The sequence below is a fragment of the Ctenopharyngodon idella genome, chromosome 13, assembly GCF_019924925.1.
Source record: "Ctenopharyngodon idella isolate HZGC_01 chromosome 13, HZGC01, whole genome shotgun sequence".
Classification (NCBI taxonomy): domain Eukaryota; kingdom Metazoa; phylum Chordata; class Actinopteri; order Cypriniformes; family Xenocyprididae; genus Ctenopharyngodon; species Ctenopharyngodon idella.
Window position 1 is genome coordinate 23,865,078 of NC_067232.1, and position 13,807 is coordinate 23,878,884.

General features: G+C 35.8%; 1 protein-coding gene across 10 annotated transcripts in view; it reads right to left on the bottom strand.

Moving 5' to 3' along the window:
• slc4a11 (solute carrier family 4 member 11) overlaps positions 1–13,807 on the bottom strand; it is an 81,304-nt gene that overhangs the window by 41,825 nt on the left and 25,672 nt on the right. For 7 of the 10 annotated variants that reach the window (XR_007933262.1, XM_051917404.1, XM_051917403.1 and 4 more), the window contains 3 exons: positions 10,618–10,740; positions 2,944–2,987; positions 1,431–1,659 (listed from right to left, as the gene is read on the bottom strand). Coding sequence is in view for 9 of the 10 variants with exons in the window: in XM_051917404.1 (XP_051773364.1) it covers positions 1,431–1,659; positions 2,944–2,987; positions 10,618–10,740 (396 nt within the window). In the remaining variant the exon portion in view is untranslated. The remainder of the gene's footprint in view (positions 1–1,430; positions 1,660–2,943; positions 2,988–10,617; positions 10,741–13,807) is intronic. The other 3 variants (XM_051917412.1, XM_051917409.1, XM_051917411.1) reach the window with 1 other exon arrangement.

Sequence of the window (13,807 nt, forward strand, 5' to 3'; positions counted from 1 at the left end):
ATGCTTGATTTTATGCACCTGTGCCAATGGGCCTGATTGAAACACCTTAAAGGGATAGTTCACCCAAAAAATGAAAATTCTGTCATCATTTACTCCCCCTCAAGTTATTTCAAACCTGTATAAATTTCTTTGTTCTGCTGTACACAAAGGAAGATATTTGTAAGAATGTTTGTAACCAAGCAGATCTCGCCTGCTTGGTTACAAACATTATTCCAAATATCTTCCTTTGTGTACAGCAGAACAAAGAACTTGAGGGGGAGTAAATGATGACAGAATTTTAATTGTTGGGTGAACTATCCCTTTAATTCAAGAATTAAGGGGCGTGTCCCAATACTTTTGTCCATATAGTGTATCTATTTCTAATCTGAATTCTAAACTGGTGTTGTGGCATCACTTCTAACTGAGATTATGCCAGAAGTTTCTTGTGTTTGTTCAAAGAGTTAGTGATACAGAAAGTGACTGAGCTCATAGAACAAGGATACTTGAATTACTTAGTTTGGGGACCATTTTTGGAAAATGCTGGGTGACCAGAGGCCAGTAAATAAAATGACCTGGTTAAGTAAATCTAATGATAGCTGCATTATATGCAGTAACCAACAGCAAACACTATGTATGTGTGAGACCAACCTCACATTCAGACATGCTAGTCAGTCTTTTACAGACATTTTCTTGCTTTATAACAATTTTGTCAATGTGAATACATTAAAATAAATAAATAAATAAAGTACATAACTTCTATACAAAAAAAAAAAAAACACTGATAACTCAGCTAATACAATTCAAATTTGCAATAATTATTTTCTGATTCTAGTAAATTAACTATTGATTCATTTCAAATATCTTATGTATTCAATATTGAATTATACATTTTGTACTTATTTATATTTCATATATATTGTATTTTCCTTCCAGCTGCTCCTGCCTTGAAGCTCTTTCAACACTCAACTTAACTTCTGTGATTTGTCTCTATTTTCTTCAACTCCATCACTGTTATAGAGGATTGTGTGTCCTCTGGGAAGATTTGACAATTCCAGAGAGCCTAATGTGTGAATGACTAGACAGAAGAGTGTTATTATCACCTGACTTCCCTTTATGGAGTCATTCAGAGCAAGTCCTCTCTCTGACACATACTAGAGTGAGTTTCAAAGCTACGGGGTCAGCGGGGATGGAAATGGACTTAATTATTGCCGAAACTCCTTTTTCCTTCTGTCTCTGCACAGTTCCCTCTGTTATTCATTCTTCAGCCCCTTTTTTATGTAAAAACTGTATTATAATTTATAAAGCAATTTAAATTAAAATAACACTGACTAACGTCACACTGCTGTGCTTATATCCTTTGAGGTGTCAGTCAAATCAACTCTCTGAGGTACTGAGCAACCTTTCATAAGCTTTTCATGAAAAACCACACAAATAGAAACAAACACACTCACCATTGACTTCCTGTGACCCAGCGTCTGTGAAGAGGGAGCTCATGATCTCCTCGAAGTTGCAGCCGGGCTCAGCGGTGTGAGGGTCCTGTGAGACGTGCCGAAGCATTGTCTTTAACACATCGTCTAGAGAGGCCTCGTCCTCGTGCAGCAGAATACTGGCCCTCTCCAGAAACCCGTCCAGATCCCTGTGAGCTCGTATTTCCTCCTCAAAGTTCATCAGCTTCACATACTGAGAGAACACACAGAGGAACATGCAAGCAATGCTAGAAAATGTCTACAAAGTAAAAAACATGCATGCAAATTTCTTATATTCACATATTAAACAGGGTTTTTTATCTTTTTTGATTCACTTTAACTGAATCACTAAAAAATAAATGACTCAAAAGAACGATTCACTCACACATTGCACATCACTAGTATTAGCTAGCAGCTGAACTATTTTGACAGATCAACATAATTTGAAACTGTTTGTTCATTACAGAAATGTACATGTTCCTAGAGAAAAAGCAAATAAAAAAATCCTGATGGTTCAGGTTTTCCAAGACCTCAGGAACATTGATTAAAGCAATAAGCCATGGCAAACTGTATTGTATTTTACATGTATGAATGGGATATTTATGCAAGCTTGTTTCTGGTAATTGCGACTTTTTATCTTATAATTCTGACTTTTTTCTTGCAATTGTGAGTTTATATCACGATATAAACTCGAAATTGGGTCTTATAAAGTCAGAATTGTGAGATATAAACTCGCAATTCTGACTTTTTTCTTGGTATTGTGAGTTTATTTATAAAGTGAGTTTATAAAACATCTCACATCTCACAATTCTGACAATTCTGACTCTCGCAATTGCATGTTATAAAGTCAGAATTGTGAGATGTTTTATTTTTATTTTATTGCAGAAACAAGCTTCCGTAGATACTACACATATAATGGGGCTCAAAAAGTCTGAGAAATACTTTTATTTTGGATTCTTGTCTAATTTATTAGAATAGTTTTAATTACAGATTAAATTTCAACATGACAGTTTGAGTAAATAGTTGAAAAAGTGTAAACTAATTATGAATTTCATAATGCCGTATAGTATTAGGTAAAACCTAATGATCATGATGATATTTTTGGTCAATTTATGTCATAAGCTCTGTTCTAAATCCTAAAACATTTTTATTTGAATGCTTAAATGATCACATTTGTGTTTCTTTTTTTTTATTGCTGAAGAGTGTTGAACCTTCTTCTCCTGCATCCTATTTTTCTGCAATCCAGAATGGCAGCACAGCTAAAAGATTTGTTTGAGCTGCGCCCTCTGTACAGGCATGAATTTGCATTTCTTTCAGCATGAGGCTTATTAATTTCACTTTTGGTGTGAAAGGGCCTTTACATTTGCCAAAAACAGAACTTTTTTTGTTATTAAACAGATGAAATAAACTAACGCAAAAGTAACGTAATGCATTACTTCCCATAAAAAGTAACTAAGTAATGCAATTTTCCGCAACACTGGTAATGAAAAAGTCTCACCCTTCGAGACGTGTTAAGCAGCACACAGCCGTGGACATCAGTTTCTGTAGGAAAGAGAGAATGGGAAGCCCGAGGGGTGAATACAGTGTGCCAAAAAACAACAACCATCATAAAGCAGCTTTAAAGTTTTTAAGAACAACTAGTTTCAGAGAAAACACTCTGATAGCATAAAAGTGTTTAAAAAACAGCAACAGTGAACATAAAAGCCATCTGCATCAGAGAGCCCCTATTGTGATCTCCTCAATATAACTCAACATCACAAATATCTGCTATGAAACGAGTTCAGTCCCTGAATACAAAACAAAATATCTCTCCCACAACACTGTTTATTAGTAACCACCAAATACATCACAGCGTACTCCATGGATCACGAGCATCATCCAAACTTTGAAGGGGCGGGATAAACTCGTGTACATGCATGTGTTGCGTGTCCCTGCCTGTCCTTTATTTGCTTAATTCATTTTTGGTATTGTCCTCAGGTTTGCAGGTTCAGCTTGCAACCCTCACGTGATGGCTGCATGCTAAGTCCTCCTCTATATAGAGATTATATAAAGCAGACAGCCTTTATCAAATAGAGATCCCTCCGTTCTGTGCGCGTGGCCGCAAGAAGTCCTGCCCCTGGAAAGAGATATTCAGGCAGGATTACCGCGGCCCGCGGCTGACTCCCCCACTGCCTTAGCTCCAAGATTAAACAGCCCCTCAGATGGGTTTGGGATTAAAAGGGGAAAATGAGAATAAAAGCACCACTTTAAAAGCACAACTTTGGGTTTAATAAGAGGTAAGTCTATGTGTTAAACTAATAAGGTTACATAACCTCACTGAAAACCTTTTAATGGCTTGCAGTCACGATGTCAAACAGGTTCTTTTATTCTCTCCTCCTCCATCCTTCTGTCATTCCATCACTTTTCCAATTGTCATCAGATGTTTACAAGTACGCAATATACATTTAACAATTATGTGAGGTCATATCAGGTTGAACTGAAATGCACTGCAATATCTAAGCACTTAATTAAAGCTCAGTGAGTTGCTGGGTATAAAACTCAAAACCACTGTATTAACATAAGATAAAAGGCAGCATTAATTGAGCTCAAACTACACTGGTGCAAACCCTAATCCAAAGAGAATTCAGCAATTAGCCAGTTCTCAAAACCACATCCAATCAAACCAGCATCAATGATTTGCCGGAGGCTGTTAATAGTCGGACATATGTCACCCCCGTGGTCTTCTGAAAAGAGGAGGCAAAGCCCCTCTCTGTGTTTACTTTAGTCTAATGTAAATTCATGTCCAATTGAAGTTTACATAGTTTGTTTGTGTGGAAAATTTGGAAATTTACCAACTATCAACTAGGGGTGGAACGGTTCAGATTACTCACGGTTCGGTTTTTATCACGGTTTTAGGGTCACGGTTTCGGTACAGTTCGGTATGTGCTATGTTCAGTAAAAAATAGGACAATTGTCAAATAAAGATAAAAACAAATAATCTAACTACAGGAAATACATGATAGCTAAGATACAAATAAAATAAAAAATGCTTTACAGGTTTTTCAGGTATCTAACAATAGTTTTCAGGTACAGAAATTGAACAAAGTAATCAAATATAAAATAACACTGCATATAAACTTCTTTGAATTATTAAATAAAGATGAAACATTATTGAAGTTACAAAAGCTATTCAGTCAAGAGTGATTTCTTCGTCTTTTTTCGTTTGATTAACATTAAAATCACAGAGAGCAGGAATATTAGACTGCTGTCCCTTTAAGACAATTCAAAGATCCAGTATACTGATACTGATTCACATGTGCTGTCTGTCTCGTTTTCTCTTAAGACATAACTTACTATGTTCGTTAGGATACTCGCTAAGATGGCCATGTTGACATATTTTTTTGTGAATTTGTTCATTTAGGTGCAAGACTTGAAAGAGAATTTGCACGCTGTGACGCGGCTCTCCATGTGTGCGCTTCGGATGAGTACACACACACATTGGCAAGGTTTAAATGAGTTTAGTTTAAACTCAGATAGCGACGTGAGATATTTAGGTCTCACCTGCGCTCGCGCGCTATCAACACCCGGGTGATGACGGCGTAAATGACTGGTCATAGAGCTTTCGGCATGTCATTGAGCATTCATTTACAAAGAGTGACATGTTCTTTTGATCATCGCTGTTGTAACGTATTGGAAAACCAGAGTACGTATCCATCGACTGAAACATACATTAGCCGAATCCGTCTGTCTGTTTTACACGTTGTTGTTTTCAACAAACCATAGATGCGTCGTCAGATTTGAGAAGAACCGCGGTGCAAGCGCATGCCGAACCGTGGGTGGAGAACCGAATGGTTAGATTTTTTACAGAGAACCGTTCCACCCCTACTATCAACAAATCAACTAGCAACAAATACTGTAATAATTTTGTATATATGCACTGTAAAACCGAACAGTGAAATTAATTAAATTAAATGAGTTTGTTTCACTCAAATAATAATGAAAGTTCGTTGTACTTAATAGAAAAAAGTTGCGTAAACTCAAAATTTCAGTGTAGTAAACTGAACTTAATATGAGTGAGTTGAGTTGCAGCAGATTTTTAATTCACAGCATGCTTTGCGTCAGACTGCATAAATGTTGAAATTAAGTGTTATTTTGTGTGTTTTTGCACAAGATTAACATAGGGAGACATAAGTTAGTGTTTAATGTTGTGTTATGTTGGGATTTACGGGGGTTCTGTTATGTTAGTTTTGTAGGGTTACCATTGTGATGAAGAGTAGAGCCTGTGGTTAGGTTGAGGATGGGCTGCCAAACTTTTAAGACCATACATACTGTATGCTGTTTGATTATATACATGCAAGTATCTAATGACAGTCTCTTTGATAGTTATAATAGTATGTGTTATTTGCTATCTAACATTTAACCAAAATCTGAATGTGATGTTTATGTAAATGAACTGTATGTAATTAACATTAAGATGAGTTGGGCGAGGCTGAGAACTGTGGGAGCGAAGGGATGCTGGTGACGTGATTGTTAATGAGAGACACCTGTTCACCACACTGGCCTTACTCCGCTTCCACAGCTCTCGGCCCCGCCCCACTTGTCACAAATATTTTAAGTTCTACTAACTTAAAAAAAATGAGTTAGTTTACTTAAATGGTTTGAAGTAATAAGTTTTCTCAAATGTTTTGAGTATTCTGAACTTATTGAGTTTTACAGTGTGAGTCATATAAACATTCAAAAGTTGTTTTTGAAATAAATCTCTTATGCTCACCAAGGCTACATTTATTGATCAAAAATAAAACAGTAATATTTTAAAGCATTATTACCAATTTAAATTTAAAATAACTTTTCTATTTATGTATAATTTAAAATGTTATTTCTTTCTGTCATGGCTAAGCTGAATTTTCAGCATCATTACTCCAGTCTTCAGTGTCACTTGATCCTTCAGAAATCATTCTGATATGCTGATTTGGCACTAAAGAAACTTATTTTTATCAATGTGGAAAACTGCTTAATATTGTGGAAACATGATACATTCCCAGATTTTTTCAATGAATAGAATGTTCAAAAGAACAACATTAATTTGAAATAGAAATCTTTTGTAACATTATAAATGCCTTTACTGACACTTGATCAATTTAATGCATTCTTGCTGAATAAAAGAAATAATTTCTCTTTAAAAGAAATCTTACTGAACCCAAGACCCACTTTTGAATAGTAGTGTATAGCACTACTATTGTGTATAACATGTTTACTGTATATTAACATACTATTAGTCATTTCGTCATTTTGATCTGAATGTAGGGCTGGGCGATTTTTCTGATTTTTTCGAATTTAATGTTTTGCCTTGATTTTATTATTTTTTAAATCGAGAAATCGCGATTTTGAATAAAAATGTTAGCAAGCGTTACAATTGGACATGTTGACAATACAGCAATGATAACCGTATTAGGAGAAGAAAATGATCCGACCTCATGATGGCGCCGGCGCGCCTGATTAACCGCTCTCATGTGACGCTCTATTCAGAAATGCATTATTGCATTATAAAAATGAGACGCAGGCAGTGGAATGAGAAAAAAAGGCAAAGTTATTAAACGTGAGTTGAGTTTTTTTTTTTTTTACTTGACCGCCGTGTTTTTAGAATGCCGTTTCATGGGTGAGACGCTGCAAGACGCGAGACACAAGTGCAACACCTAAACATGTCTGCCAAACATAAAATCAATAGGACAAATAGCGCAACAGAATGCAAAAACCTGTAAACCTGTTTGATATTTCATGTTTACATGTTGGTGACAGGCTGAAAGCTGCTGTTGTTTTCTGTTTTTACAAAGCATTTGCTGTTAATAACAGCCTATTACTGGTGTTATTTATTGATATTACTTTTTGGCTAAGAAATATTTAGCATTTTCTTATTTTATATTATTTCTGAGTATGTTTAAGATAAGTTTGTACAACATTTGCCTTCATATTTCAGGCATATTTCTACAAAGATATTTAACAAATTGTTTTACAATTATACCATGTTGATCACTTCAGGTGTGGTGCACTTGGATTGGAACTTTGTTTTTAACCAGATTGTTAATAAAGAGAATGTTACTTAAATAATAGTGTAGTTAAGTTTTTAAGATGACTAGTTAAACAGTAAAAAAAAAAAAAAAAAAAAAAAAAAAAAAATCGAAATCGTGAATCGGTCAATCGTTTTGAAAAAAATCGAGATTTTATTTTTTTGCCATATCACCCAGCCCTATCTGAATGCAACAAAAAGTGGTTATGGCAGAGTGGATGAACTGTTACTCTGACATTAGTTTATCCATTTCCACCAATCTGACCAATTCAGGCTAAAAATTGTGAAAGAATCCTAGTGCTGCTAAGAAGGACATTTCACTGTTCTCCCATCACATTTACAGCATGCTATAAAACTTCAACAAGAACGCAACAGGCTTTAAAGGAGGCAAACGAGATGCTGCCTCCTTCTAAAACTCTATTGATTGGCGTGGGACCGTGCTACTTTAGGAAAACCAGTGCTTTAGACATCATTTGATTTCATATTAGGTAATATTTGTTTTATTTTTGTAGAGTATAATTATTTCACACTGCCTCTGCCTCACCCCCAGCAATCAAGCAGCATTAAAAACCCAGCAGTTTGCTAAATAACGTGGCTGGGTGTTTGGTCCAGCCAATTGCTGAAATCAGGGGAATTATAACTTAAAACTAAATGTTTGGAGGCCATGGTTTATAAATATTCAAACACACACACACACAGCCTACACAGTTCAAACTCTTAGCAGTATGTCAGAGGAGTGGAATTTGGTTTTAATCTAGACAAGTGCTGACGGCTTGTGCGCTGAGGATGACAGAACATCAGACCGGATGAGACAACGTGTGAACAAACCCCACTCATCCTAATGTGAGCCCACCAAATGCACAGCAGGAGTCACTCACGCAGAAAAGAGAATTTAAAACAGAACTAACTGTATCTGAGTAAACAGAGAGAGAACATTTCCTTGTCTGATTCTGGGTCACCTGTCTACTGATATTACTGAAGCTGTGCTCACTTTCAACAGTGTGCAGCACGTCAGGGCAAATAGCAACCCTAATAATAGATAGGTTACATTATCCATAGGATATTATAACGTTTAAATGTTTTCAGTTTCCAAAACAGTAAATGAAGCAAAAATCTTTAATAGGGCTATATTGTAGCATATTTTGCTCCTTGAAGACCAATTATAATGTTAGTCGAGGTTTCTTGCACCAAAAACAGTTCTAGTTTTACATGGCTGCTTTTATGGTGCTTATTAAACAGGATATTTTTGCTAAGGCACCTATAAAACTTCTAATATGTAAATGATTTGTGATTAGCTAACCACACTCTAAAAAATACTGGGTTAAGAATAACCCAAGTTGGGTTAAATATGGACAAACAAAGTGTAGTTTTATTTAACTCAACTATTGTTTAAAAATTACTATATTGCTTGCTTAAATGAACCAAAATAGGTTGGAAATTAACATTTATTAATATGTTTAAATTGCTTATTAATAAATGTCCACCTTTTGATTATTATTGTTGCCTCTAGTAATTTTGTGTCTGATTTTTAATTTCCAACCTAATTTGGGTTCATTTTAAGCCAGTTGAGTTGAATTAAATAAAACTATCCAGCAGGTTGGGCAAACATTTAATCCAACCACTGGGTCAAAACAACCCAATTGCTGGGTTTGTCCATATTTTAAACATGCATGATGGGGTTGCAGTCGCTGCATGCACAGACAAAAATAGGAGCCTGTGAATGTGGAATTGTTTCAACCCAAATTTGGGTTAAAAATGGACAAACCCAACCGTTGGGTTAAGTTTTTTAATTACATTTTTAAGCCAAAGGTTGGGTTTGTCCATATTTGTCCTTGAAAAGGACAGATTTGGAGTGAATTATTGGGATCATAAAAGCAAGGGTGTGTCGTAGAGAAATATTCCATCGTTAAAGGGATAGTTACACTTTTGTTGTCTATTAGGAAAGGTCAAGTTAAATAGGTTTAAACATGGGTAAATGAGGGGAAAAACTATATGTTTATAAACAATCAATCTTTGAGCATGTGATTCATTGGTATTTAAGTACTTAAGTTTGTGTAAACGCAACTTTTTCAGATGTGGCTCACATTCAATGTATGGGTTTAGAAGAGATTACAAGAGCTCTGTTCGGACAGGACTAGTTTTATCTGAGGATGTTAGCTAAATGTGTATTTCACAGACACACTTTGTGATTCTAATCCTTTCTTACACAACTGCTGTAAAAATTACCCAGCAAATTGCCTACTGCTAATTCAGTCCACTAAGAATTGTAATCCCATGTCTTTGACTGTGGTATATTATTATTTCTCCTCATTTATTTTGACCTTTGTTGAATACTGTAAATCAGGGGTGCCCAATCCTGTTCCTGGAGATCTGCCTTCCTGCAAAGTTCAGCTCCAACCCTGATCAAACACAACTGAATCAGCTAATTAAGATCTTCAGAAGCTCTTGATAATTACAGACAGGTGTGTTAGATCAGGGTTGGATCTGAGCTCTGAACTCTCCAGGAACAGGATTGGGCACCCCTTTTGTAAAGAAAGTTTTAGTAGTGCTGCCTGGTGAACCTTCATTATGGATTTAGACAACTTTATTGGCAACTTTCCAGATAAAATGTCAGTTGGTGGCATCCCATCTAATTTAAAATGAGAGTTAAAACAATAAACAGCAAAGTTTATATATACAAAAAAAAAAAAAAAACCCACAAAGATACTTAGACATTATGAATTCAAATAACAATTGCTTTCCATTTTTCCTTGCAGACTTGAAAGGATGTTTCTCAGGGTTTTATAGCAATTATTTGTGTTGCATATTTGGCCTTTTTCATGCACTATATGCTAAAGAGTAAATTAAAATGGATCTTTTTTTCCCCAATTGTCACCTTAGATTACATTTTCCTGCAGAGACTGAAGACAGAAAGAGAAGACGACTCGTGTGGTTTTGAGTGACAACAGGTGACCTGTCACCGTGTGTGGGTTTGGTGGGGGGTGTCACGACATAATCACAGCACACCTGAGACTGTTGCCGTGGCGACAGCTGACCTGCTAACCTGAGCATCTCCAGAGCTAATCAACAGCTCTGGGTCTAACTGCCATCCCACCCTGAACTCGCTCACAAACACACACATTCACTGACCTGTCCCTCCTTGGTGTGTCTGGTTGCCGTAGAGATGAATGTCATCTCCTGATGGGATGGGAGAGTCCTGGCCCTCCTCTCGCTCCTCGCTCCCCTCCTCATGTTCTTCTCTCTCCCTCTGCTCTAAGAGTAGACACACACACACAACAGCCTCAATCTATATACACTTTTTAACACATATTATGTTTTCATACACTGACACAAGCCAAGTTTCCATCCAGTTTTTGCGCTGTTTTGTTATCGACAAAGCAAATATGCGCAAAAAAAAATATTTTTAAGTGGTCTGCATTAGCTTAACTGAGGCTTATTCTCACATAACATTTCAAAAATGTTATTAGAGCTTTTTGGAGTCAACTACTTTACTTTCCTAATTTATTTGAGATAAAATTCTATATTAATAAATTGCACTTATAAAATTATTTTATTTACAAGTGTCATGTCTGTGATTTTCATTTGTCATGTAGCCTAGACCCGTTTGATCATTAAATTGAAACACACTCACAATTTTATGGCATTACTTTTATTTATTCAGATATAGAAGTTCTGTATTTTATTTGACCTTTCTTTTTGTCAGCGTTGAAAACTCCAACAGCCTTCCTTAATTTAACAGACACCCCGCATATTTTTGTTGAGCTGCAGAGATTTTCAAGATAGTATTTTCTTCATCGTTGTGATGCACCTTTGAACTAACAGTTACGGAGAAACGGTGCTTTAACGGGAGCAACACACAAACGCGTGGACGCTGCATGTATGGGCTAATTCTGTCATGTGACACCACATTTATTTGCATTAAAGCCCCTTTTCTAGACAAAAAGTGTTTCCAAACTCATTTTTGCAACATTTTAACTATGTATATAGATTTTACGCGCTAAAAATAAATGGAAAAAGATTGTGTCGACATTTGAGAAATTTTATCGACAAATGGCATTTCCGTCAGCTATATCGCTAAACATTTTAAAGCGCTAAACCTTTTTTCGCAAAAAAAATCCTTGGATAGAAACCAGGCTACAGACACATTCATACACACACACAACAGCCTCAATCTATACACTTTTTAACACATATTATATTGTGTTTTTTTTATATTGTGTGTGTTTTCACACACACACACACACACACACACACACACAGACATAAGCCTCAATATATATACACTTTTTAACACATATTATATTTTTATACACTGACACAGACATTCACACACACACACATACACACACCAGCCTCAATCTACATACACTTTTTAACACATATTATATTTTTATACTCTGACACACACACAGATACATGTATACATATACATACTGTACATACAACTACGCTGTAAAAATCTAGAAAAACCTGTTAATTGGTTATCTTAACATATACTGTGAAAAACTGTAAATGGTTATGTAATTTGACTGTAAAATACTGTCAAATGTATGTTTTGAAAGTAAAACCTATGAATTACTCTACATTGAAAAACAGTAAAAAAAAGACATTCCCAAAAATCACATATTTTATATAAATAATTTAGTTTCTTCTCATTTTTGTTATGATGAACTCTAATTCATCATGTGGCTTTCTATTTTACATCGTATTATTATTATGGTGGTTATCTGTACAATTAAGGTAAAAAGCAGAATTTGGTACTTCAAGTAGTTTGGTATATTAACATTATACAATATACGGGTATAAGTTGAAAAACATACAGGCACTAATATACCACGATCCTGTAAAGATTTTTATAGTGAATTTCTGACAACCACAGCTGCCGTTTTACATGATTTTTACAGTGTATCACAGCATACTGTATACTATATTGTAATATATTATTCATAAAGTTATAAATTACTGACAAGCTCATATGTTAAAGTTACATTTACCATCCATATTTAATATGCTGTACTGTACATTTAATTCATTCTTTTACATCTGAATTGACATTTCAGCACCGATAAGACAGTTCCTCAATGCAAAAACACCAAGGCTTCAATAATCCATTAATTTCTCTCTTTTTTCCTGTTGTATATGAAGTGTTCTTAGGGTTTAATACCCCACAGATGTGACTGTGTATAGCCAGAGTGTGGCTGAAGCTGTGATTTATCCACACATGGCAGCTCGTTATTGTTCTCGCTCCTCTGGCTGAATGTGGCATGTGAGTGGCTATCGGTTCCATATCTTTCTCCTCATCTATTCATTTATTCACTAATCCTTCCCTCTATTATTCTCTATGTAAAGCTGAAGAGGAGAAGGGGCTGTTAATCCATGTGTGCTCATTGACTCTACCGCCCTGGACCTACGGTGAGCGGGCGAGAGGATATTCCTTTCCCCGACGACGGCGCTCCCCTTTTTTCCCTTTTTTCGCTGGCTCTTTCAAGCTCAAAGCACCGTGGTTGATCATATTCATAAGTGTTTGATTCGCTGAGAGCCTATTCATGAACAAATTAACTCATTTATTGAAAATACCCCCCATACTTTGTTATAATTACATACGTATAAACAAGAGCCCCTTGAATTGAACCGAGAGAGAGAGAGAGAGATGACATAAATAGTGATTTCTGAAATGGCATGATGAGAAAATACTTGAGAAATCTGAACATGCCACAAGCTTTACTTGCACTAACAAATTTTACACATTTTATTTTACAGACAACATTTCCAGGCACATTTGCTGGGAATTTGCCGCAGTGTGCTTCAATGCATCAGAACTGGATGCAGAAATCTCTCTCTTTGACGCTGCTGAGAAATTCAGAAATGTTACAATTTGAATATTCCTGCAAGTCAGAAATGAGGGCACACTCTAAAAACATTGGGTTATTTTTTTCTACCCAAGTCCTGGGTTGAGCCTTTTGGGTCATTTTTTGGGTTATTTTTCCAGTGTTTGGGTAGTTTTTGTTTTACCCTGATCCTGGGTCAGATGTAAAAAACCCAGCCACTGGGCTTTTTGCGACCTCTTCAGGAGAGAGCAGCGCAGCCCTGTCAAATTGGTGCATGTCTTCGGTAAAATACAGGTTTGTGTATGTTTTATTTTATCAAAAAATTCATTATTGTTCTGTATATCGTTTTATTTTATGCAAAGCAACATACAGGGGCGCGATGTGAGTCACCTAAACGAGTGTTGCGTCAGTCTTTTCGCGTGATAGAAATGCCTGATGCCTTGCATACAATTTTATTATTTTATTCAAAAAGATACAGAATATAAATACTA